Raw genomic sequence first — 24,769 nt, forward strand, 5'->3', positions numbered from 1 at the left:
TAATATAAATCAATAAAAACAGTCCATCTACAATTATTACAATTTGATTATACATACTAAAGGTTTAAATTAATGCTTTCAATTATTATTTTCATTATATTGTATTCATATAATAAACATTCTTGTTAATAATTTTTTTTACCACTTCGTCTCTCATCGTCCTAAATGTTCATAACGTTTAATATTATTAAATATATTTATATATTATATGTATAATCGGAGGAGGCCGTCGAAAGGAACAGTCATAATAATAATATTATATATACATATATATAATATGTTATATATATATGTATATATATAAATACCGTAAATATTAGTTGGAAAAGCTACCGTCAAGCTATCCACTATATCCACTAATCTCATCCCTCACTAGTCTCCTCCTCCTCCTCGAAAGAAAGAATTTTTAATAATTTTTTTTTGTTTAATTCCAAGCGTAATCGAAGTCAGTCTGATTATTTTCCATGTGTATCTTTTATTTTTTTGACCAAAGAAATGTTCTTTTTTTTTCATGAATATATTTCTTCCTTCATTGTTTTAATAATAATAAATGAAACCTATATAAAGCGCACATCACTGAATCAATTTAACAGTGTCCCCTCACACACACACACACGTGAAATTTCCATCATCATCTTCATCAATTTTAAAATTTAAATTAACTTTTGTGTTTTTGTTTGTTTAAAGAGTCAAGTTCAAGTATCACAGTCCACCTAAAAATTATTTTTTTTTATATATAAAAAAGAGAAAACCTTCGATAAAATAAAAATTAAATAATAGTAAAAAAAAACAAACACCCACTGCATTTGAATAATTTAAATATTTTGTTTTCTTTTATGCTGAATTAACTTTCTTCTTTTTGGGACTTTTGGGATGCGGCCGCGGCTGCGGCTGCTGCTGCTGCCGCCGCCGCCTCTTCTTCCAGAATCTTCTCGCGTTCGGCCCTTGCTTGTGCTGCGGCCGCTGATCTGCTGGCGCTCGAACGAAGATTCTTCTTTTCTCTTATGCTCTCCGGGTCGATGGGAAGCTCACCAGATTTGCGTTTACCACGCGTCCTTTTAGCACTTTTCTTGGGCGTCGTCGTTTCCTCGGTTTCCACTATGTCCGTTCCGCTCGATTCGTTCAGATTTAACGGCTCCAGCTGCTCCGATTCATCCTCTGATGCCTTGACCACCGTCGACGGGGGAAGTAGTGCCTCGATGTCGATCGGGACCGGAACTGCCGGAGGCTGTGGGACCGGATGATCTTCTTTGGGCTTCTTAGCTGGATGCTCGTCGTGGTGTTGATGTTGCTGCTGCTGCTGGTGGTGTTGATGGTGTTGTTCAACATCGTGAACGTGAGAAGCCAGGTTTTCAGGTTCAGGCGTGATTTCCCTGGGCCTCTTCATCGATTTCGGTTCCTCTGTCATCGCCCTGGCGATGAATTCCGCGTTCGTTTTGCTCAGATGCTCCAAAGCTTCCTTCATTTGCTGTTCTTGGGACTTTTTGCTCGGATTTGCCTGTTCCAATAGTTTGGTGAAGTCTGCTAAACCGGGTGGCAGCTTTTTGGTATCTTTGGGATTCAAGAACTCGGGTGGTAACATACCCCTTAAACTGTTTCGTTTGTCGTCCTTCTTTTCTCTGCTACTTTGCTTGACCATCGATTCTAACGTGTCTGGCGGTAACAGTAATTGCTGCATTTGAGACTCGCGATGTTTGCTGCCTTTGGTGCCGGTCGAGCTTTGCGTTGCCGTTGCAGGTGTTGTCGTGGTTTGAGCTCTCGATGTTTTCGATTTGGAAGATGATGAAGTCGGCGAGGCGGCCGGATTCAGGCCGTTCAGCAAACCACACTGTTGCGCCAGCGAATCGTAGGACATTCCCGGTTGCAACGAAAACGGATTGAGATTTAGCGGAGTGTACAGCAGTCCTGGATTAGGGAAGAAGAATGGGAATGCATTTGTCGAAGGGATGTTAGATGCCGAAGACGATGTTGAGGTTTTCGTTGAGCTGTGCGCTTCGGCCGGTTTCGATTTTGAGGTACTAGAAGATTTGGTGGTTTTCGTCGATTCGGCGGCGGCGAGGGCGTCCATGCCAGCCAATCCCGGTATTCCACCCAGGAAATTGAAGAGGTTCATGTTGGCGAGGTTGCCGAGACCGCCCATAGAGCTGAGCGCATTCATGTTGGGCATACCGGCGAAGGGCATCAGCAGCGAGTTCTTGGGATCAAACTGACCCAAACCTGATAAGCCTGAAAGAAGGTTAGAGTTGATGCCGCTGAGATTAGTTCCAGCTAGAGAGGGGAACGAGAGGCTGGAAGCCATCGAGGTGGCCAGATTTGCAGAGCTGACGCTCGAGGTGGAGCCTGTAGGACTCGATAGTACCGGCGGCCTGCCCGGCGTCGTAGATTTCTTATTGCCAGGCAGCCGCTTGTGCAGATCCTGTGTTAAGTTGCCTCGCTCCTTGACGAGCTCGGCCCACTTGGGATCTATATCATACATAGGATTTTCCGTTAGCCAAGTACCTAAACGTTTCAACGTGGGCGCCTTGGGCCCAGTTAATTTCTTACTTGTGACTCTATTGATTACGGAAACGTTCTCATCCCCAGTCAGTTTCTTCCAGTCTAGCAGGGATGGATCTACGCGGGGTCGTCGGCGCCGCGGCGCCAAATAATCCGCACCAAGGGGTTGCTCAGCGAGAGCAGGATTCTGCTCCGCCAACCACTTATTCACTTTCGCTTCGTGTGAATATGAATTCACTTTCGAACTGAAATCTGCCACCTTACTTATATCTGCGATCATCGCTTCGTAATTCTTTCTTTGTTGCTGCTGCTTTTTCAAAATCATGTTCTGCTGCTCAGCCTGCGCCAGGAAAGTGCTATAAGAATCTTTGCTTGATAGCGCTGGCATCATATTCTGTAATGCATTATTGCTGTTGCCACCTCCGTTTCCGCGAGAAGTACTTTGGCCGCTGGATGGTACAGAAGTTACAGTTATCGAGAATGGCTTCTGGGATTGGTTATGGGAACTACTGATTGGTGCAGATGTGGGTGTTACTGTCACACTGGGTGTAACCGTTGGTTTCTTCGTAGTATCAGTGAACAGGGATTGTTCCTTGGCGGCCGATAATCCCAGAACGATTTCGTCAAGTTTTCTCCGCTTTTTCTCCTTGCCAACTACCGGTTCTGGTTCAGGCTGCAATTCAAATCAAAATAAATATCTAAAGCAAGAAACAAACAGAGAGTACTTACGCAATTTTTCCTCTTCATTAGCTTAGATAATGTATCATCCAATTTGTTGCCACCTTTGTTAGCCTGTTTCTTTGAAGGCATCGAAAAGTCTTGAACTTCATTTTGAATATCCATACCGACCTTTGGTATTTCTAGAGTATTCATTTTAGGTAACCTAAATTATATAAAAATCCAAATTAATAAGTACATTATAACACTAAACTTTGCGCAGAATGCATAATAAACTATACACACTTAATACCGGCTAAATAATAACAGATAACATACCCTGAGCTTAAATCGATTGGTGTAAGAGTGGAACTTGTACCCGGTATGACCGTTGTTTGTCCAATAGTTGTTTTGGATAGTGGTGGATTATATTTTAAATCGTATGGCATTGTGTTGACTTTAGATGCATGTTGGTGAGCTGGCGGTGGTTGTAACATACTCTGATTAACAGGCGTTGATCTACGGGAATCTTCGGAATCCTCATCCCAAGATCCATGCTTTGTTAGAGGATTTGGAACGCCGTGATTCAAGAGAGCGTGCAGCTTCGCCCTTTCGGTTTCTACGTCTATAGCAATGTGCCGTTTTCTTTTCTTATTGGCTCCTAAAATAATTCATATTAATGTAGTAACATGATTTCAAAACACGAATAAAAATATATAATAGAAAAAATGCATACCTCCTCTATTCAGACTACTATCTGTAGTAATGGTAATAATTTCTGAATCTCCCACCGATTTTGGTGTTGAACTGTCACGTTTTGGTGGATCGTTTGGAAGTTCGTGAATGGCAATGTCGTATTCATTGCCTATACCACTGGCATAAGCCGAAAAGTTCTTTCCCACGGGCCACTCCTTGGTTTCGATAGCATATATAATATGCTGTAATCTAACCTGAATCGCGTACTCCTTTGGCCATTTCACCGCGTTATTGAAGAGCTGCGCCACAGTGGTTTCGCTAAAGTCTAAAGCACCTAAAATTAGTTTTCATGTTGTACACTGGCAAAATGTATAATCACACCAATCTTACCTGAACCCTGCTTATCTCTGAGGACAAAAGTGTCAATTTGCGACAACCTGGACAGTGGTTGGATAACTTCGAGGTCTGGGAACATTGCTTTTAATTCTGCCGCTTGCTTTGAGCATAAATCAGATTCAGTTTCCTTCTCCTTGATTGGCTCAGCGGGTTTAACAGTTTCCTTAGGTACTTCTTTAACTTCAGGGATAACTTCATCGTCAGATTTGTCCTTCTTTTCTACTTCGTCTACTTCAACGACATTCTCTTCCTTCTTATTCTCAACCTCCTCTTTAACTTCTTTCACTTCCTCTTCCTTATCTACCTTTTCTGTTTCTTTTTCAACTTCGACTGGTTCTTCTTCCTTCTTGTCCTCTACCAATTTTTCTTTTTCAGGTTCCTCCTCAGGCTTTTCTTCTTCCACCTCCTTCTCTGTCTCATCCTTTTTATCCTCATCTACTGAATCCGGTTTCGGTTCATCCTTTTTATCTTCACTATCAACCTCCATCTTTTCATCGGCTTCTGCATTGGCTTCGGTTTTTACTTCCTCGCTTTCTTTCACCTGCTCCTCTTCCTTAACTTCAGGTTGAGGTGTCTTAGATCTTGGAGGCTGCGATTCAGCTTCTGGTTCTTCGGATTTAACTAACGTCATTTGAACTTTGTAGTCTTCGTCTTTGACAGTTTCCACCTTTTCTTCGCCCTCTTTTTTCGCAGCAACCTTTTCAATTTTCAATGTACCTTCTCCCTTCTCCAACTTAACGACAATTTCATTCTTATCAAACTTCAATAAATCGTCGCGCGGTTCTATTTTCATGGATTCCTTCAAATCATTCACTTTTTCAACATCTGAGGTAACCTTTTTGCGTAAGATCTCTTGGAAACAGAGATCCGGGTCGTTCAGAATGTAATAATCTGTACGTCCTAAGCCATGCCTAAAATATAAAATGCATTGTTTAATATTATTCATTATATGAAATAATTAAAGATTTAAACTTACTTCGCCACACCGAGTAATAAGTCTTTGTCGTGTTTACCAGCGACCCACCAATCTGGCATATCAGCGGATGTGATGCAAACTTTCAGTCGTTCGTCTAATTTAACATGAGTCAAAACCTCTTCTCTGATCCTGGACAGCAAATCCAACCTTTCCAGAGTTCGTCTTGCCTTTTCCTCAGTGATGTGCTCGATACTAGTATCGTAATGTTCATCCGGTTCCTTAGATCCAGTTTGTTTCTTGCACATAATGACAAAACTTTTGTAATACTCGTTCAGCTCGTCATCTGTTTTCTTCTCAAGCTTAGCAAGCTGCTTGAAGCGAATCCAGTCGAAGGCCTTCTTCTTTCTATTGTAGATCACTCCGTATGAAGAAATGACACGGAAGAAGTCCGTTTCCTCGCGTCTGGTCCATTTCTTAGAAATCGATGGTTTGTCCTTATCGCGCATCGCCTGTTCCAGTTGCTTGCCTTGTCTTTCCATTTGCTGCAAAACGCGAACATTGAGGTTTTTTAAATGCATTCGAAGAGTAATTGTAATGAAAGGGAGAAAATATGTTACTGACGGTGACGCAGACGAAGAAAGTAGGTGTGCGCATGAGGGAGAACGGATAAAATAATTAAAGGAAATGTAACAAAACGCATAGTTGGAAATCAACGCGGTTGAATAAATCATGAGAGCTCTATTGATTTAGATTAATTACGTTAATTTGTACTGGACTCCCTCATACCCCGACCATACACCGCGCGACCCGACGCCATCAGAACAAAAACCCAAATCAATAAAAGCATATAATACTTATATACATGTAACATCAATAACTTACCTTACACGGAGCTTATAAAACAGAAATTACGTAACATTTGAATTGATATTTTAAGAGCGAGAATTATATTTGCTGATCAAAAGATCAAATGTATAGAAAGATTTTTTCATCAACAAACATGCTTAGAATTAATATATAATAGAAAAGATATAAATAAAAAATGATTACGAGCAATAATAAGGCTTGTTCACATTGTAATATATTAATGATTTAACATGGAAATGATCTACATGGATGTAGTATATTATAATGTGAGCAAGTCACATTTGTAAACGTAATTGAAACATTTAAAACATACAACATAAAAAGCGCTTAAGGAGTAAATTCAGTTGGTGGTGATAGAAAAAGGATGCTAGGGTGGGTATTCAAAGGTATTAAGATGTTGTGTTGGTTTGGAAGCAACCACCAAGCATCAAGTAAAGTTGATGGTTGCTACCAATACACAATTAGCATTAATACTCTTTCGGTTTTTCTTTTAGTTGTTTGTTTTCGATGTGATAATTTTGATTGAAATTTTGAATTTTTAAATTTTTTTGTACTAACCAATATGTATAGTGCCAATTGGTGCATATCCCAGTTGTGTAAACCAAGGGCGGATAGATCGCGTCCATCCATTTGCTGGGAGACCTGTGCCAGGGCGGCCAACGGATTTGTCATGGCTGACTCAATGGACTGCTGCAGAGTGCAAGTAAACTACATACTACTAAGAACATTCTCAACACAGCAACGGCATGCACCATTACATTTTTTTTTCTTTTTCTTTATAACTCACATATGATTATGACATGAATAAATAGTGCAATGCATAATGATATATATTTCTGTATGATAAGTCTTCGGGCATAACCCAGACCTCAACTACTCATTCAAAATAAGAATAGGTAAAATAATAATTGAGATGAATTTGCTTTGAAACTTGATATAGATGAATGATTTTGTTTTGTTTTTAAGTAATTAAAAAAAGAAGTACACTTAAAATACAAGGGTACAAACTTTGGGGTAATTCCTAAAAAATATTTTACCTTTGTTGGTTTTGCGGAAACCTTGGTGGTGGTTGTAGTCGTGTCTTCCTTTCTATAGTTACGCTGATAGGAAGTGATGACCCGCCTGAGCCGAGTGTTGAGATCAGTCACGCTGGGCCAAATATTCTTCTCCTCTTCCGTCTCCTCGATTTCTGCGGAAGGCTGAGTCTCCGAAGATCCGGAAGGCCCAGGGGACGGCTCGGCAATGTCCGAGTTCACATCAGACTTCTTCGTGATCTGATCTTCGTTGGAGTCGTCGTCCAGTTCATCACTAAAAGTAAATTAATAAAAAATCCGTGGACTAGATTCCAACACTGGTGGATGTTGATAAATGGAAAGCAGTGTGCACATTGAAAGCATGCCAAATAATGGTTAGGTATCATATTAGGCTGAAGCATATAATAACTTAACACAGAGAGATAGAAAGATAGAACATCATGCATCGAGTATACTTACGACGTTTGATATCGATCGAATTGATGATTTTTTTTTGCGTATTGTGTATTTGTAATTTTCGTTTGTTTTGTATTCCTTTTCGAGTTTACTTACAGTGGTGCGGGTGTTGGTGGTTGTGTGTTAGTATTGTTGACAGTTTGTTGGAGCTGTTGTTGTTGAAGTTGGAGATCGCGTGCGCTCGGAGGACCACAACGGGCCAAGAAAATAAGACCGGGATCGGCCCTCATCTCTGTATACATCTCGTATCCATGCTTCCAGGTGCCCACCAATAGGGACCTGTCGCACTCGACGTCCCACCATTCGCAAGGCATTGGATCCGATATGGGAGGATTTATGGGCAAGGCACTGCGAAACCATACCACGTTGCCAATTTTATCAATTTTGCCAAAGTTTATTTAATTCCAAAAAGATTTGATTTTGGTTGCTTTTGTTCGTTCATTTTGTTTTGATTAATAGAAAAAAGAGAATTTTGAGTCGCCGGAAGTGCCGTACCCTAAAGTGATTAGAGAGGGATTCGGGACCAAAATATTTTAAAGACATAGAAAGCTCGTAAAAAATATAAATAAATAAAATGATGAAAATAAATATGAAAATGTGTGTATGTAATTTTACGTATCAAAATATGTGGCCTTTTGATGCGTAAAATTTGGGAAATCTTAACCGCTCAACTATTACAACTATAAACAGATGATTTATGATCTTCTACTCATTCCATCTTTCTCCAAAGACAAACAAAAAATCAATAAAACAAATAATAGTTATTAAATAGTTAAGTGGTTAATATTTTGATTAAACTAATTCGATGCTAAGGCATGAAAAATTAAATGATTTCAACAGAATAAATAAATTATATAATGAGAGCTGAAGCAAGATTATTGTCTGGCATGGCAAACAAAGCTCCATGCATATCTTTTATATTATAATTGTTAATTAATTTAAATGAATACCAGTGCTTATTTTTCCAAATCTAATTTAAGTATATTTCAAATTGAAATCAAACACCATTTTGGATCAGTTAATTTGAAAAAACAAACACTAGTAAAAAAAAAAGCATTTGATAATGTAAATATAATAGTTTCTCATGTAATGGGATTTATCTTACCTAGCGTTGACACCATCAGTGATGTGTTGTACTAAATCGCCAATAATTTCGTGTTTAATATAATACAGCATACGAACACGAAGCAAAACCCTGTGTGAAAATATATTCGTCAATATTTAAATTTAAAAAAAACAACAACTTCCTCATGTAACAATCAATAATCAGGTTATCGTGAGAAAAGTTTATTTTCAGTGAATGCCTAAAGCATTCTCTAAATTAGCATGTAGTTCATCATGTTATTAATAAATACTTAATATACATTATCAGATTGTCAACTTACTTGTTCGCATGTCTACCCAAGTGCTTCTTGTAGTTGCTTTCCAGGAAGATATCACCATCGTACTTTTCACTTTTGCTCCAATGATTGGGATCCGTGAGTGCTGCATGTCTGGCTTCTTTTGTACTTGTACCGACACCAGCAGATCCTGCCGCCGCCGTCGCTGCAGCGACAGCGCCTTTCTTGCCTTTGGCTTTGCTTCTGATGCCCCTTGGAACTGGATCTTTAAGCCCGTGATGGTTTTTACTGATTTTCTGTTCGCCGTTCTCGTTCGGCGATATCAAGTCCCATATGAATGCTCGGATTTTCTCATCGCCGCGGTAGAATCGCAAACAATACAACAACTAAAATATAAAAAGCAAATTAAATAAACTGTTATATGTCAGAAGGCAAGTGAATATCTTACAATAACTCTAGCGCAGTCCTCGACATCCTGTTCTCTCCAGCCTTTTCGAAGTTGCGAATGTTGTAGAATCTCTTGCCACCTTCCCCATCCAAAGGTCAGCAATCCTCGTTCTACCATGAAGCATTCTCTTCGCGCCCAACTGCCGTACACTATTTCTCCTCTCTCACCAGGAATGTAATCATCTCCCCTCAACCTCTTCTTGTGTTTATCTTTCCTTCTTCTGCTCCGCATGCCCAACGATAGGCCCTCTCCATCAGGATCGCTATCTGATGATGACTCCAATTCAGACATGTCAATTGCGCTTTCGTCGTGACCGTAACGCTTGATTTGTGTACGTCTACGGGGCTCAGATATTACTAAATCTTCGGTTTCGTCTTTTTCAGTTGTATCGATATCGGCTTTCTTTGCCCACTTATTCCAAAAGTCAGGATCATCGATATTGATGTCCGAACGATTAGAGCTAGCTGCAAAAGTCGCTTTGGAGAAGGTAGATCCCTTCTCCGATTCCATCGTTATAACTTGGGTGCGTCTGGCAAGAATAACGTCGATGTCTTCTTCGCAGAATTTGTCACCGTCGTTCTCGTCGTCCAGCAAAGCACCGTACGCTCCCTTCTTTAATAGATCTTCGATTTCCTTCTTACTCAATTGCTTGCTGCCGGACTCTTTGCCACCCTGAGAAGTATTCATGCTTTGCAAAATAGCTTTATCCAATCCTAATTTAAGTGATGCTTTGTCGAACATTTCGCGTTCGTATGTATTGCGGCAGAGTAGACGATATATTTTGACCATTTTCTGTTGACCAATACGATGGCAACGTGCCTGCGCTTGCAAATCGTTTTGCGGATTCCAATCACTGTCATAAATGATCACAGTATCTGCAGCAGTTAAATTAATACCCAATCCTCCGGCTTTCGTGCAGAGCAGAAAGACAAAACGGTCAGAGTCTGGCCGTGAGTAGCGATCAATAGCCGCTTGCCGCATGTTACCTCTAATTCTGCCATCGATCCTTTCATACGGATATTTTCTATACATTAAATAATCCTCTAAAATGTCCAGACACCGAACCATTTGGGAAAATATCAGCACTCTGTGTCCGTTTGCTTTCAATTTTGCTAATAACTTGTCAATCAGCACCATTTTACCGCTGGAGTTAATTAACGATTTGTAGTAGGAATCTGGGTCGTCTCCGTGACTTTGTTTAAAATCGTATTGAATTTGGTCTTCTGCACCATTCAATAAATACGGATGGATGCAACATTTCCTCAATTCCATCATGGTATTCATTAGATTCGGTATATTAGCATGCGTTGTTCCTTTTGACAAGAAACTGAAATTCCTTTCCAAAATACCTCTGTAATACTTCTTTTGAATATTCGTCAACTCCACTTCCACTACAGTCTCTTCTTTAGGTGCTAGAGATTTCTCTACATCTTCTTTCAATCGTCTCAGCATCATAGGTTTCAAAATAACTTGCAATTTTTGTACTTCAGTTTCGGACTTCAATGCTCCAAATTCCTGCAAAAACAATTCATTGCTTGGGAACTGTTGAGGCTCCAAGAAGTTCAACAAGGAGAACAATTCATTAACGTTATTTTGTAACGGCGTTCCAGACAATAATACTCTGTGCTCAAGAGTTAACTGCCGCAAACCTTCTAAAAGTTTACAATTTCTGTTCTTCAATCGATGAGCTTCGTCGATGACACATATCCTCCAATTAAAACCCTTCAAATCGGCAAAGTCAGTCACTATTATTTCAAATGTTGTAATCAATATGTTGAATTTAGTTATATCCTTAATGGTATTTCCTCTATCATTTTTATAATACATTTCATATTCTTGCAGCATATTCCTGCTGGCAGATGATCCATGGTAAACTACTACATTTAGATCAGTCCAACCTTCAATTTCTCTTTGCCAGTTGGGAATTGTCGATAGTGGAGCAATAACCAAAAATGGTCCTCGGATGCCATGTTGATGGACGGCGTTCAAAAATGTTAAACTCTGAATGGTTTTACCTAAACCCATTTCATCTGCCAATATACAATTTCTGCTATTGTACCAAGAAAACAACAACCAATTCAAACCCTCCAATTGATATTCTCTCAAACTATTGCCCGCTTTGTAAATAGGGGACTTATCTAATTTTACCCATCCATCTGGGTTCGGACGCTTCTTAAGTTTCCATTTATCTTTAGTTGGAACTGCAGAAAACTTTTCGTACAATTTAATTTTCAATGGATCAACATCTTCCTCGAGTTCCCAAGTGCTGTCTTCATATTGGAGTGACCGCCACTTTACAAGATAATGTTTAACAGTTTCTTTGGTAGTTGGGTCAGTATGCACCGCAGCATCCAAAACGCGATCAACTTCCACATAATCAGGATTAAATGGTTCATCTTCGGGATTCTCAAAAATGTTTGTTTGTTGAGCCTGCTTTTGACGATAACGTTTGATCTTGTTGGAAATTCTCTTGTCTCCTTTATAAAGCTCTTCCTCAGTTTTCCATTCACAGTGAAGATAGGAAAAATTCCGATATTTCACATAATACTCTTCTACTTCAATCATTTCCACTTCCTTAGCTTCCTCGGTATCAGTTTTTTTCTCTTCATCTTCTTGCTCTTCACTTTCACTTTCATCCTTGGTCTCCTTGATTTCTTCTTCCTTTGTTTCTTCCACTATGGGCTCTTCTTCAGTTTTTTCTTCTTCTACATCCTTCTCCTCTGGTTCTACAACTGCTTCCTTCTCTGTCTCCTCCGTTTCTTCCTTTTCTTTAACTTCCTCTTCAACCTTTTCTTCTTCCGTTTCAACCTTCTCTTTCTTTTCCTCATCTTCTTCCGGCTTTGTTTCAGTGGCATCACTTTCTACAGGTTCATCTTCTTTTGGTGGAGGTGGTGGTGGTGGCATTGGCGCGGGTGGCTCTTCTACCTTCTTGGGTCTCTTTCCTGTTCTTGTTATTAAAATATGTTGCACAACCATTGAATCTTCCTCAGTTGTATTGACATAAACAAAGTTTGGTTTATTTCCAACTTCGGGAATTGCAACACTTTCATCTGCCTCTTGTAAAACGTTTAACTGAGAAGACGAAGAATTTGATTTTTTATTTTTATTTGTAGGAGCAGGTGCATCGTCATCCGAAAATCTGAGCATAACATCATCAATGTACTTTTTACGCTGCGTATTTCTTGCCGATCTTCTTTTCGTTGTTCCATCGTCTTCTGGGGGAGATGGCGGTGGAGTCGCAGCCATATCTTCTCCTTCGCCATCGGACTCCTGAACCAAGCTCTTGCGCTTTTTACCCTTTCCACCGCCTCCTCTATTTCGCGCCTTAGATGAGACAACTTTCCTACCTCCAGAAGGTCTCGTGCGTCTTGGATTTCTTTTTGGCATCTCGCTTATTTCCTTCGGACTTGGTGCATCTTCAAAAGCATATTCATCTTTCTTTTCAGCTTCTGAATTATCCTGCACGTCATCAGCCGGAGTTTGAGAGTCAACCTGTGCTTCATCATCTTCTTCGGCGGGTTTCGTAGATTCGGCTTCAGCTTTTTCTACGACTTCTGTATCGGAAGGTGGTTTAGAATCACTATCTCTATCTAAACTCTCGGCGTGTTCGGTGTTGCTCATGTCGTCGCCATTTTCAAAGCTTTTATTAAAAGATTCGTCTGTTATGCTATCGTCTAAAGATGCTTCCAGTTTTTTCCGTCTAACATATTTTCGTTTAATTCGAGGTTCCTTTAAATCTTTAGGTTCCTTTTTCTTTTTTTCTTTGGGAGTTTTTGGTGTCTTGGGTTCTTTAGGAGTTTTAGGTTCTTTGGGTTTCTTAGGTTCACGTTGTTTACGTGGTCCACGTTTCTTACCCTTCTCCACGTCAAAATCACCTCCGAATGGGTCCGATCCAAGATCTGCTATATCCGACAAATCGCCAGAAGCAATGTTCAGACCTGCTCCAGGTGTTACACAATCTTCAGATACAGGAAGTTGTTGTGGAGTGGATCCCAATGGAGCCATTGGAGTTATGTTTGGCATAGAAACAGGTGATACACATTTCTCTCCTTTTTTTCCTCTAGGTTTTTTCGCACGTGCGCCACCTTTACCCCGTCCTCGTCCAGTTGTGCTCGATACTTGAGGACTGTCAATCATCGGAGAGGTAAACATAGGCGATTGCAAAACACATTGAGGACCTCCATTGCATTGCTCTGTTTGTTCATGTTGAGTTAATATATTTAATCGCTCTTGTAGGTGAAGTATCTTTTCTTGGTGTTCGGGTGCGGGTGGCATGCAATACAATTCCTGTAGTTGTTGCTGTAGAGCGGCACGTTCTTGGTGATGACTGATTGGAGGTTGATATCCCATATTATCATTCATAATGTGACCGGGAATAATTCCAGGTCCACTAATTCCCAAGTGATGTCCCATCGGCATACCATGCTGCATTGGTCTAGGCGCCATTGGCATAGCAGTTTGACCCATTAAAGCTGTCTGATCATATAGTTGGGTGTTTTGCAGAATATTTGTATTTTGCATTTGAGTGGGCATCACCGGATTTGCCGCTAGTTGCTGATTCGGCGTTTGTGTTGGAACTTGCGATGGTTGCGTCATTACTTGACTTGGATTGATCTGGGTTGGTGGAATTTGTATGTTTGACTGCATTTGTGGATTTACAGTAGGTGGCAATTGCTGGTTTGGCTGCATCTGTTGACCCGTTGGCAACTGATTAATCTGTTGATTCTGTTGTGCTGGTATCATTGGTAGTTGTTGTGGCTGCATTTGCGGGATCACAGGAATGGATTGCTGCTGCTGTTGTTGCGGCTGCGGTGGTGGAAGTTGCTGCTGCAGCAGTGGCTGTTGCTGCATAACAGGAGGCGTTATTTCAGTGCTCAATTGTGGTTGCAGAATAGGTGGCAATTGTGGACTGGTATTAAGCGGAGGCGACGTTTGTTCCATGATCAGAGGTGGTTGCGGTTGTTGTGGCAAGCATTGGCTCATTGGAGGAGTCGGGCTTCTACAGCTTTCTGAAATTTGCTGTTCCTGCGGTATGCTCACATCTTGATTGAATCCGGAAACAATCGAAGGCATCAAATCGTCCATCTGCTTTGCCTTCTGAACAACAGGAGGTGACTGATACATCGACATGCTGGTCACACTATTGAAATCCGTGAAGTTCGTTTGATTCTGAGTGGATTGAGGTAATATCGAATCATCACTGGATTTAGTTTCTGAAGGAAGACTGATTTCTTGGTTCGTACTATTTGCGTGATCGTCTGTGGTACTTGAAGGTGTTGGAGTCGCTGGGTGAGATGTCGACAGCGACATACTGGTAGGCGCACTGACTTCTGTATTAGTCGTACTGCTGGGCAATTTGTCTGGCATACTTGTTGTTGGACTCTGAACGCTCATATCTGAGAGAGGCGTGGGTTCCCTTGGAATGCTCATTTCTTGCATCTGGGGTTGTTGTTTTACTAACTCCGTTCGCAGTTCATCGTTGAAAACGTTCATCTGAGTATTCTGTATACTGCTCGGTATGTTTGGGGTCGGTGGAAGAGATTGTTGAGTAGGTGGCATTGATTGATTATTGCTAGGCATTGGATTTTGGTCCATCATATTCATGCCATTTATACTAGGTACGTGTTGTTGAGTTTGAGGTGGTGGTTGAGGCTGTTGTGACGGAGGCGGCGGTTGCCGCGACGCTTGTACCCATTGTTCCATTGGATTCCGCACTGTCATGGCTGGAGATACTGGGTTCTGTGGTCCTAATGTGTTCCTCTGATAAGGATATTCCGTTGCATTCGTGCTCGACGGCGGCATCACCATCTGTTCTAGAGCTTGCAGAGTACTTTGTTGAGAGTAAGTGGGTACTGGCGGTGTCGACGTCGTTGATTTTGGTGTAAGACTTGTCGCAGGTCGAGGACTCAACGTTGTTTGCATCTGCGGATGAGGTGAGAGATTTGGCTTGGCAGGTGACATAACAGGTCTCGGAGACATTTGTGGAGCTTGAGGTCGCGGTGACATCTGAGGTCGTGGAGACATTTGAGGCGACAGCTGTGGGAACGGCGCCCTGTATTGAGGGCTACCACTGCCCATAGGATTTTGTGAATGTTTGGCGGCAAACTGCTGACTTGCCGCCGGTGGTACATCCATCGTTCTCGTCTGCTGCTGTTGTTGTTGCTGCTGTTGCATTTGTTGCATGGGATTCGGTTGGTGTGTGTAGTTACTTATGTTAGGATGTACCATAGGATTTTGGTTAGGTGGCTGTTGGGGCTGCTGCTGTTGTTGTTGCTGCTGCTGCTGTCCAGGCGGTACCAAAGTCTGAGCTGGTGGGTGCGTCTGACCCATGTGACCAGCAGGTGTGACAGCATGACCCATGTTTTGGCCGTGTGTTAGATGATTATATTGTTGTTGGGCTTGAGTTACGCCCATGTCAATTTGGTGGTGTGTTTGTGGATACTGATGATGATGGGGCATTCGCTGATGCATGTAGCCTCCGTAGCCTTGTCCTGCAGCTCCGGGGTACGAAGAACCCTGCGGGTAGTGCGTAGGTGTGTGCCGTTGCTGCATGGGGTATGCGGTTTGGTGAGGTTGCTGCATCATAGGGTGTTGTGTAGGCGGGAATTGCTGCTTCTGCTCTTGCTGGTATCCCATGTGCTGCTGACGGTAAGCAGCATTCATTTGCTGGTATCTGTGCATAGGATAACCCGCGTGTTGGCCCCAGCCGCTAGCAGCCGCTTGCATACCTACAGTTTTACCTACGTTTAAATAAATTAAAGTTACATGACAAGGTTTGCAAATACTTACTCATTTGATGGTCGGGCATCGAATACATGTTGTCTGGCTGATACGGGTATTGGCCAGCAGCCCCTTGCGGGGCCGGCGGACGGGTCATTTGTCTCTGGTGCGGATAGGTCGACCCCGGTGGACCCATGGGCCGGTCAGTACCGTATCCCTGAGCGTACATACTCTGCGTATTTGGATCCATGTGGTTAAATTCAGTGCCTCCAAACGATGCCAATTTTTGTAACGGAGTCTCCTACGAAAAAAAATACAAAGTTAATATCTCGAACGCACCTAAAGCTTTAGGTATATCAATTGCTCGAACCTGAGAGTAGGTTGGTTGCTGTGGAAAAGAGGTGTTAGCATTGCGTGATCCAGTCACCGCAGGCTCGAAGTTATCATTGCCCAGCTCGGGCAGACCTTCCAACATACCAGCTCCATCTTCTCCGAATAGGTCGTACGACTCCATCGCTTTACGCGGCACATAGCGGGGCCTCGTTGATTCTCATCGCATCACAGCATCTCTTTGCGAGCGAGAAAAGAAAACATACAAACAAATATTACACTACGGGAAAAAAAACTTCGAAAACGTGCTGCACGTCGCGGCCACTAAATTAATGCCAATTATCTTCTAATACATGTACAAAATGAAACAGAGATGCAGAAAATATATGTATGGAGTATGTGTGTGTGTGTGGTATATGTATAAATCAAGTTATCAATGAACATAGGTTGAACTTTATGGTTACGAGTTTAAGCCAGCATAGCAATAATTTCTCTTGAATTGTACGATAAATATGGTTGGAATCGAATTAAAATATGATTAAAACAGTATATTCCGGTTGTAATTATCAGCTTCAATATTCAAAATGACCAATCACAATAAATTACCTTAAAAGGATTACAAAAACATGTTTTCCATCTGTTATTCAAACCGCTTCAACAAACGTCTAAATGCGATGGAATTGTCTTTAATACGTTGTTCGATTAATAATTAGCAATAAAGAAAAGGAAAAAAAAAAACGGAAAGTTACATTGTTCAGATAAGAAACGTAAAGGAAATTAATAGATTTGTCATTTCAAGGCGAAACATTGTCTGTGCACAATGGAAAAAATAAATAAAATAAAAGTAGAAGGAAGGAATGATAATTGCGACGCGACCAATTAACCAATGGAGACCAAACCAATTACCTAATAAAAATAATGAAGTTGCATTGCTTCCCTTCAGATGGACACAAGCGACCGAAACTAACAAAATATGTACGAGTCCTTCGGAGAGGAGGCGACAAAGAATTGCCGCGATGAATAATCGAAGGAACGAAGGAAATTGGTAAACATTTGCATTTTTATGCAGTTACTTCAACTTTCTGATCGCCCTGGAGGCGATTACGTATCGCATAATTTAAAATCGCGCGTAATAACCGCAAAACTCGAGTACAGTTCCAACAATAATTAAAATGCAGTTTTAAAATCAAACGAAAACAGGAAGGCGGAGGGAGAGTATCGATGAAAGAAAAACGACGACGTGGACGGACGTATGGAAAGAAAGAAACAGTCTTCGTTGGGATCGGTAGCCGACCATGCGTTATGTTGGTGGGACTAGCGTTGATGAATTTTTGGGTCCTAAGGGGAAAAGCTATACGCTTATGAATACAAAATTACAAAAGCAGCACAACTTTTCACTCTCAAGATCCAAAAAACTGTGGACGGCGGCTGAAATCCCTAGGAAACGAAGACACACACCATCTATATCTCATCCACCTCCTCTACTCTTCGCGCAATCAATTCCATCCAGGTCGAATAATGGCCGTCCGAGACAATGATTTGAAACGCTTCGTTGCAAACGGAATATAAAATGCGATATTTTAAATATAATTATTACTGATTACGCAACGATATGCAACGGTTTTAACGAACGAAACAAAAATACGAAGCTAGAGAACAGAGAAAGTGTGGAACGTCCGCGGCGTCGTACATAATTCACAGACAAAACGAAATCACAGTTTTACAATTGCAATTTTAAAACAAACGCTGAAGAAAAAATATGCAGTTGCGAAAACCTCGAGCACAATCGGATATTCCGACACGAATTGATCTACATTATTGTAGCTTTATTAAAGAAAGGTTTCGAATACTATAAATTGCAGTTCTCAGACATGATATTATATGTATAAATAACATGTCGAAATTTAATAATAAGAATCAATATATACTAAATAGAAAGTTTTTGAATTAATCATTTAGAAAATATTCATTAAAGACAAAAAAAAATGTGTTTAAGTCAAACAACATTGCATTTAGCAGCAATTTATGCAAATATTTTTTTTATTGTTTGCATTCTGTGAAATCAATAATAATTAAAAACTACTATTTTAGAAATTTAACACATCGATTCTTTACGAATATATAAACAACTAAAAAACAATTGTTTCTACGTTGTTCTTTAATAAAGTCGATTAAGTGAAGACTATTAATTAACCTCTTAAATAACTAATTTATTTGGAGACATGATCTAATACTTCTACCTAATTCTTATATATAACGTTCACTTTTAAAGCATAATGTTTCTCTCTTTATTGGCAAACTTTTATAGAAGCATTAAATAAGCAATAATAAATAATACAATATTTGGCTTAAGTTTTGGATCATAGCACTCGAGAAAATCCGAATATTTGACACGAAATAAAACCAAAACAGATGTGGTTTCTGACAGGAAATCACACCATGTCGAATTCTATTTCCAGTCCTGAGGCGATCGTTTATATTAAAGCTATTTATCATCGCATAAAATTTGATGCTAAATCACTATTTCTCGTGCACACTCATCGAAAGTGTAACAAAACGTTAATCAATTAATTGGATGACTAATTTGGACGATTTATGTGGAATTTTAATTATTTGAACAAAACAAACAACTTCCTTGTTTTGTTTATTCTTTTACATTTGCTAAATATTTGCATAACATTATATTTACGTCACAGAATTTCAAAAAAATCTATTTAGATACATTTTCGCTTAATACCATTGAAGTAAACAAAACAGAAGTTTCATTTTTGTATAATGCTTAATAGATTATTTAAGGTTGTTATGGAAAGATACTGAAACAATATTTGACGAAAGCAATTAAGTAAATAGTACACTCTAATTTCAAATCATTATGTCTCATATACAATGGACAGGACATTGAGCTAATCAAAGACATGTATTATCCTTCTCTATTATAAACGTACGATAATCTCAACAATTGTTTACAAAATGACTAATATAATTTCTTTTGTTGTTTTCTTCTCTAGAATTTATTATCAAAAATCTGCAATAATCAACACATATTTTAATGCCTTCATTACTAAACACTAACAAATAATAATAAACATTTATGTTTCTGACAATGCAATATCAAAATTCTAATTTAATTTTTTTTTTTAATCATTTGCTATTGAGGTATTTTTACCTGGTGACAACATAAGATCAAAAATTTGTAAATATATACAGAAATGTACGTTATAACCTGCAGTTCCTAAGATGGAAATGCTTCATAGTAGTTTATTTTTGGATACACGCTTCGGATATCGGTAACTGCGTAATGAAAGTATTCGAAAACCGGTGACGCGTCTTGAAGACCGTTTCTTCTTAAGTAACTATAAAATAAAATACGTAAAATATATCGACGATGCAATTATTAAATAACAGGAATAAAATTCTTATAAATTTTATCTCTGATTTTCATTGATTCCAACGTGAAACGTTCCAAACAAATTTACCTTAATTTATCAATTCGGAATGAACATCAAAAACTAAAGGGAAGTTATTGAACACGCTAAGAATGCAAAAGTTCTTTCTAGTGTAAAATATAAAAATTAGCATGTTAACACTAAGAATTAATCTTCAGGAATATTCATTTAACGATCGCATTGTCGCTTTCGAGAGCGCATTTTACAGTTATATGCATTCTAATTTTGCATTTAACAATGTGCTTAAAGAGTATTTAAATGCATCGAGTCAGTTTTGTGGGATATTTCAAGCATTCAAGACATTTATTTCACAATACACATAATTTAGTATAGTATTCGGTTTCTATAAGCATTCCGAAGCAGATTTTCTTACAAATCAAGAGTTGCAGTTATATTTAATAATGAGAGGCAAATCATTAACATATTTCAAAAACATGGTTATAAACCAATTTTGTTAAAATCAGCTACTTGTGGAGCTTGAAAAGAATACAAACATTCGGTTTATATAAACATGCCACATTCGTAACTTAAAGAAATTTAAATATATGAATATTCAGTACAGAAACAGATGGTGGTAGTATGATCGTCACACATACGTTACCTTAGGGTTAAAAGCTAACAAATATGTCCAATTGTGAATTCATAAATACATGTTATGTTAACTTGAGGGGTTAATAAAATATTACAGTTATGGTTATACCATTGAATAGCTGAGGTATAATGTCTCCATTATTATTCGGTTTACTCGAGACATTTATTTTGGGGTTATACAAGATTCGGTCGATCTACAAACTTGTGCACAGTTTATGGAGAATATTAATAAATAATTTGCATGCACTTTAAAACGCAGTTTTAATAATAAATATTCGTTAACTAAAGGTTAAACAATTGATTATTAGAAATAAAATTGTTTACATTTCTTATTCACTTATATTTGTCTCTTGTTTGGACAAATAATAATTATTTAAGAGTATTTTAATTACTGTTCCTATTAACTTTTATTGTTTATGATGACTTAAATTTCTATAATTATCTTTACTAGGTTAAATTTATTTGCATATGAGGTTAATAAATGAGTATTTCAAACCTATAAACATACCTTATGTTAGATAGTTAAAAACACATTCCAAAAAGCACTTTCCACGAAACAAACGAATAATACATCAATGCATTTGATAACGATTTATTTGGTCGTAACTTGAAGTTAAAAATCACCACACATTAATCAAAATATTTGTAGTACGTACACTTTTTGTAAATTATGTATGTGAGATTAAGAAATATTAGTTTTTTTAAATATTTGTACATGTAATCATATTCGGTTAAAAAACTAGCAATATTCAGTTTATACACACACACATTTCACACAAGATATAGGATATGTACGCCATGATCCCATGATACTATATGAACGATTTAGGACGCAGACCCTTTTTTTGTGCTATGTGCCGCATGGATTCATATTCAATGCGATTCTCCCTTTCTTTGCGTCTCTCTTTAATATTATTATTTCGGTACCTTCTTCGCAAGGAATGTTTCATGAATGGGGGGCCGCAAGCCAACAGGTTGAGAGACCGAAGACGAGAGCGAAAATGTACTAATTTTGCGCGTGGAAACCGGAGAGCGAGCGGAGGAAAAACCGTCGAGCAATTCTCGTATCGATTATTTGTTTAAACAAAACGGGCATCGAACATGTAATCCCGGCCAATCAGGGTTTAGAGCAGAAGTGGGAGGGAACGTTAATTTCCCAAACCAACATCCCTCTAAATAATATATATATATATAGATGTGTTTCAATGGGGGTTGCAAATGGGGTGAGGATTTGGGTAAGCGAGGGAGGGGTGGATTTGATGAAGGGAGTTTTTTTTTTCTCTCTCCTAGACCTTCCGTCCCCTCCACGGCTGGTGGTGCCGCCGCAGTAGCAAATGCTGCTGCTGTCTGTGTATTGATTGATTCTGGATGTGCGAAAGAATGGAATTCCAGTTGTAATTAGCGCCGGGGATGTAACGTGCAGCCAGGGTTGTCCGACCCAGGAAAGAGTGGCCCCGAGCACACATACAGATTTGAAGGAAGGTCGGTTGTCATAACAACGCAATATAAATGGTCTGAGGGGAGGCCAGCAGAGAGTAGGTTAGGAGCGATGGAGGGGAAGAAGGCGAGGTGAAGGAGTAAAAATAAACAATGGTGAATAACGAAAGGGGAGAATGTATGTATGAGATAGAAAGAGATGAAGTGAAGATCAGACATGGAAGTGGAAATGGCATCGGGGATGCGCGTTCTTCTGGATTTCAGGATAATTAAAGATTGATTAGCGGCAGGGGGTGGCGGCCCCAATACAGCCGGAGTAAAATGCAACATGGGAAATGAGCGTGGGTCAATTGTTTCAATGGCCGCTGCGATCACGGCGGAAAAAAATGAGACGAGGAGGAATGGAAGAAACAGGACGACGACGAGAGGCAATGAAAAATGTCAAATGTTTGCAGGTCGCGTGGTACCGAACCGAACGGAACGTACGTATCCATCCACCATTCCGTTTTCCTCAGCGATGTGTCGTCCTTTTTTCCTTTCCTACCTGACGCCGATTATTTCGATTAAATCGCGCGCGCCGGTGTTACGAACAATGAACTTTACGGCGCGACCGCCATTCGAGATGTCCACCGTTCGCAATGTCGCTAACATTGCTCGAATCCATCAAAGGTCTTTCGCTCTCTCACGCTTTTAGGTTCGATTGCCCCCGGTGGAAAGGACTTAAGATGAGATGGTGATAACAATGATGAACGTGGATGCACCTAGGCTTAAGACTATAAACTATTTACAGGTTTACACGAGAATAAATAGTAGAGAAAACTAATCGCAGCTTGTCCATTTATTGTGTTTCCCAGAAGTACACGGAAATAAACCGCCACGATCTTACAGAATCACCTACAATAACAGTAAATGACTGGGAGGGAAACATGCAATAAATAAGGAGGACGTGGTGTGCCGCAGAGGCAAATAAACGTTGAAGTTTGCTTGTGCAGACGATATCCAGGTTCGGATGAAAACGAAAAGAATTGAAGGAAAAAAAAAAGAAAAACAATAACAAACATCCAAAGATAACTTTTGGTTGCCGTGTGTTCACACGATCGCCGGAATCGAAGAGTGAGCGAGAGAAAAATACTTGTATATATATATGTTATACATGAAGTATACATATTTTCGGGAGAAAAAAAAAGAAGAGAAATCAAGGGGGAAATGAAAAAAAAATGGCAAAGCGGAAAAAGGCCGGATCGAGGAGATCCGGCGGGGCTTCCCCTCTGGGCGTCGATTGCGGCAATTCTTAATATATTTTTTTTGTTGGTTGTAATAATAATTCCCGATAAAAATGTTTACGCTCCCCCGGGTCATCATTTGTACGCACGCACTGCATGTAGTTGGTTGTAGTTACTTTACTCACCATGGACACCCTCGGCCTCTCTGTTTCTCTACTATCCGCGCTGCTACTGCTGCTCTGCTCTTCCCCGAAAACCGAGCCGATTCTAATTTTCACTCGTCGTCTCTGCGAGTCTGCCTTTGTGGAAGTCCTTCTGAAACAGCCCGGCTGCAAAACGTCACCACGAAGATGCCATCCGGTCGGCTGTCTGCCTTTCTACACTCGCATCACATCAAAAACGGCCTCTGGCTGCACTTAATTTCACTTAATTAAAATTTTGTGTACAAACTTGCATGTATAAATGAGTACTCCATTTTATCATTACGCTTGTGGTCGATTGATGCGACATCTCGACAGGCCGCAACTGACTCCGGTACCAACGACCGTTCTTTGGGCGCCAAATTCGAAATGCACACCACTCTCAGCGCCACCCAACGACTCATAGCCTCAACATGTCCATTTTACCATACGCACCTCTTTTATACAGGGCGATTCTTCAACTTACACAATATATTCATCTTTAATTCTTTGCTTTAAATTTTGATACTTTCAAAAAAAATTAATAAATTAGATAATTCCAATTATCAACAAATTAACCAAGAAGAATTCAAATGTTTATTTTTATTAGGAATCAATTTACATTATCTAATATCATAATTACTATAATCTGTTTTTATTAGTTTAAAAGGTCGTTTAAAAGCTTAATACACTAAATATTTCGTTCAATCAAACCAAAGTTTTCCATTCGATAGTTCAGTTATCAGTTAAAAATACGATTATTTTTGCTGTAGTGAAATATTAAATTTAATTAATCTTGATTAAAATTGTAAAAGTATTTACTCTAAGCTTTTCATTAATTTGCTGAAGGTTATTTTACTTTTAGATTTCATTAAAACTTCATATAAAGTAGTTACACAATTTTCTATCTGAATATAGTATTACGTTTAAATAAATTAAATCTTATTATCATCTTTATTAGTTTCATACATATCTTCTACCTTTAATTAAAGTATTAAACTAAATAGTTTGTAAGTAATAAGGAATAACAAATACTTTCAAAACAAATATGTTTACCTCATAAACGATTTTCTAAGGTTTCTTTTTATGGCCAAATTGTACTGAGTATAAGCTAACATGAAGAAGAAGAAGTTAAGTAAAAGGTTTATTTTTGTGTTACATCATTTGGAAATGTAGTTTTATTAATGTTACAGTAATTAATTTAATTAAATTAAATCTTATTATCATCTTTATTAGTTTCATACATATATTAAAGTATTAAACTAAATAGTTTGTAAGTAATAAGAAATAACAAATACCTTCAAAACAAACATGTTTACCTCACAAACGATTTTCTAAGGTTTCTTTTTTTGGCCAAATTGTACTGAGTATAAGCTAACATGAAGAAGAAGTTAAGTAGAAGGTTTATTTTTGTGTTACATCATTTGGAAACGTAGTTTTATTAATGTTACAGTAATTAATGTTACAGTAAAAATCGTAATTTCCGGGTAAATAAATGTTACGTATATTTTGTATGTTCGATAAAAAATACAGTGAA

At 39.1% G+C, this 24,769-nt stretch overlaps 1 protein-coding gene across 6 annotated transcripts; it reads right to left on the bottom strand.

Annotated features, from left to right (window-relative positions):
* Positions 1-799: 799 nt before the first annotated feature.
* LOC108567135 (chromodomain-helicase-DNA-binding protein 7) lies at positions 800-23,566 on the bottom strand. Of its 6 annotated transcripts, none has more exons than XM_017927411.1 (15): positions 23,239-23,566; positions 16,397-16,595; positions 16,096-16,327; positions 9,307-16,034; positions 8,904-9,244; positions 8,624-8,713; positions 7,066-7,336; positions 6,587-6,736; positions 5,222-5,703; positions 4,240-5,156; positions 3,890-4,183; positions 3,493-3,814; positions 3,226-3,379; positions 2,545-3,169; positions 800-2,463 (listed from the first exon to the last, which is right to left on the bottom strand). In XM_017927411.1, exons 2-15 carry the CDS (start codon positions 16,538-16,540, stop codon positions 845-847), a joined length of 12,369 nt encoding a protein of 4,122 aa, XP_017782900.1. In that variant the 5' UTR covers positions 16,541-16,595; positions 23,239-23,566; the 3' UTR covers positions 800-844. The 6 variants fall into 6 exon arrangements, with proteins under 6 accessions (XP_017782900.1, XP_017782901.1, XP_017782899.1 ...); XM_017927412.1 differs by having other exon boundaries at positions 6,587-6,718; positions 9,307-16,046; XM_017927410.1 differs by having other exon boundaries at positions 3,890-4,174; positions 9,307-16,046.
* Positions 23,567-24,769: the final 1,203 nt, after the last annotated feature.

Source organism: Nicrophorus vespilloides, unplaced genomic scaffold, assembly GCF_001412225.1.
Source record: "Nicrophorus vespilloides isolate i.1.1-1 unplaced genomic scaffold, Nicve_v1.0, whole genome shotgun sequence".
Taxonomy (NCBI): domain Eukaryota; kingdom Metazoa; phylum Arthropoda; class Insecta; order Coleoptera; family Silphidae; genus Nicrophorus; species Nicrophorus vespilloides.

Coding starts and splice junctions, on each gene's coding strand:
- LOC108567135 (XM_017927408.1), bottom strand. CDS start 16,540: ATGGAGTCGTACGACCTATTCGGAGAAGATGGAGCTGGTATGTTGGAA. Junction 3,815..3,889: donor TAGTAGTCTGAATAGAGGAG/GTATGCATTTTT, acceptor GAATTATTTTAG/GAGCCAATAAGAAAAGAAAA. Junction 3,170..3,225: donor TAATGAAGAGGAAAAATTGC/GTAAGTACTCTC, acceptor TTTGAATTGCAG/CCTGAACCAGAACCGGTAGT.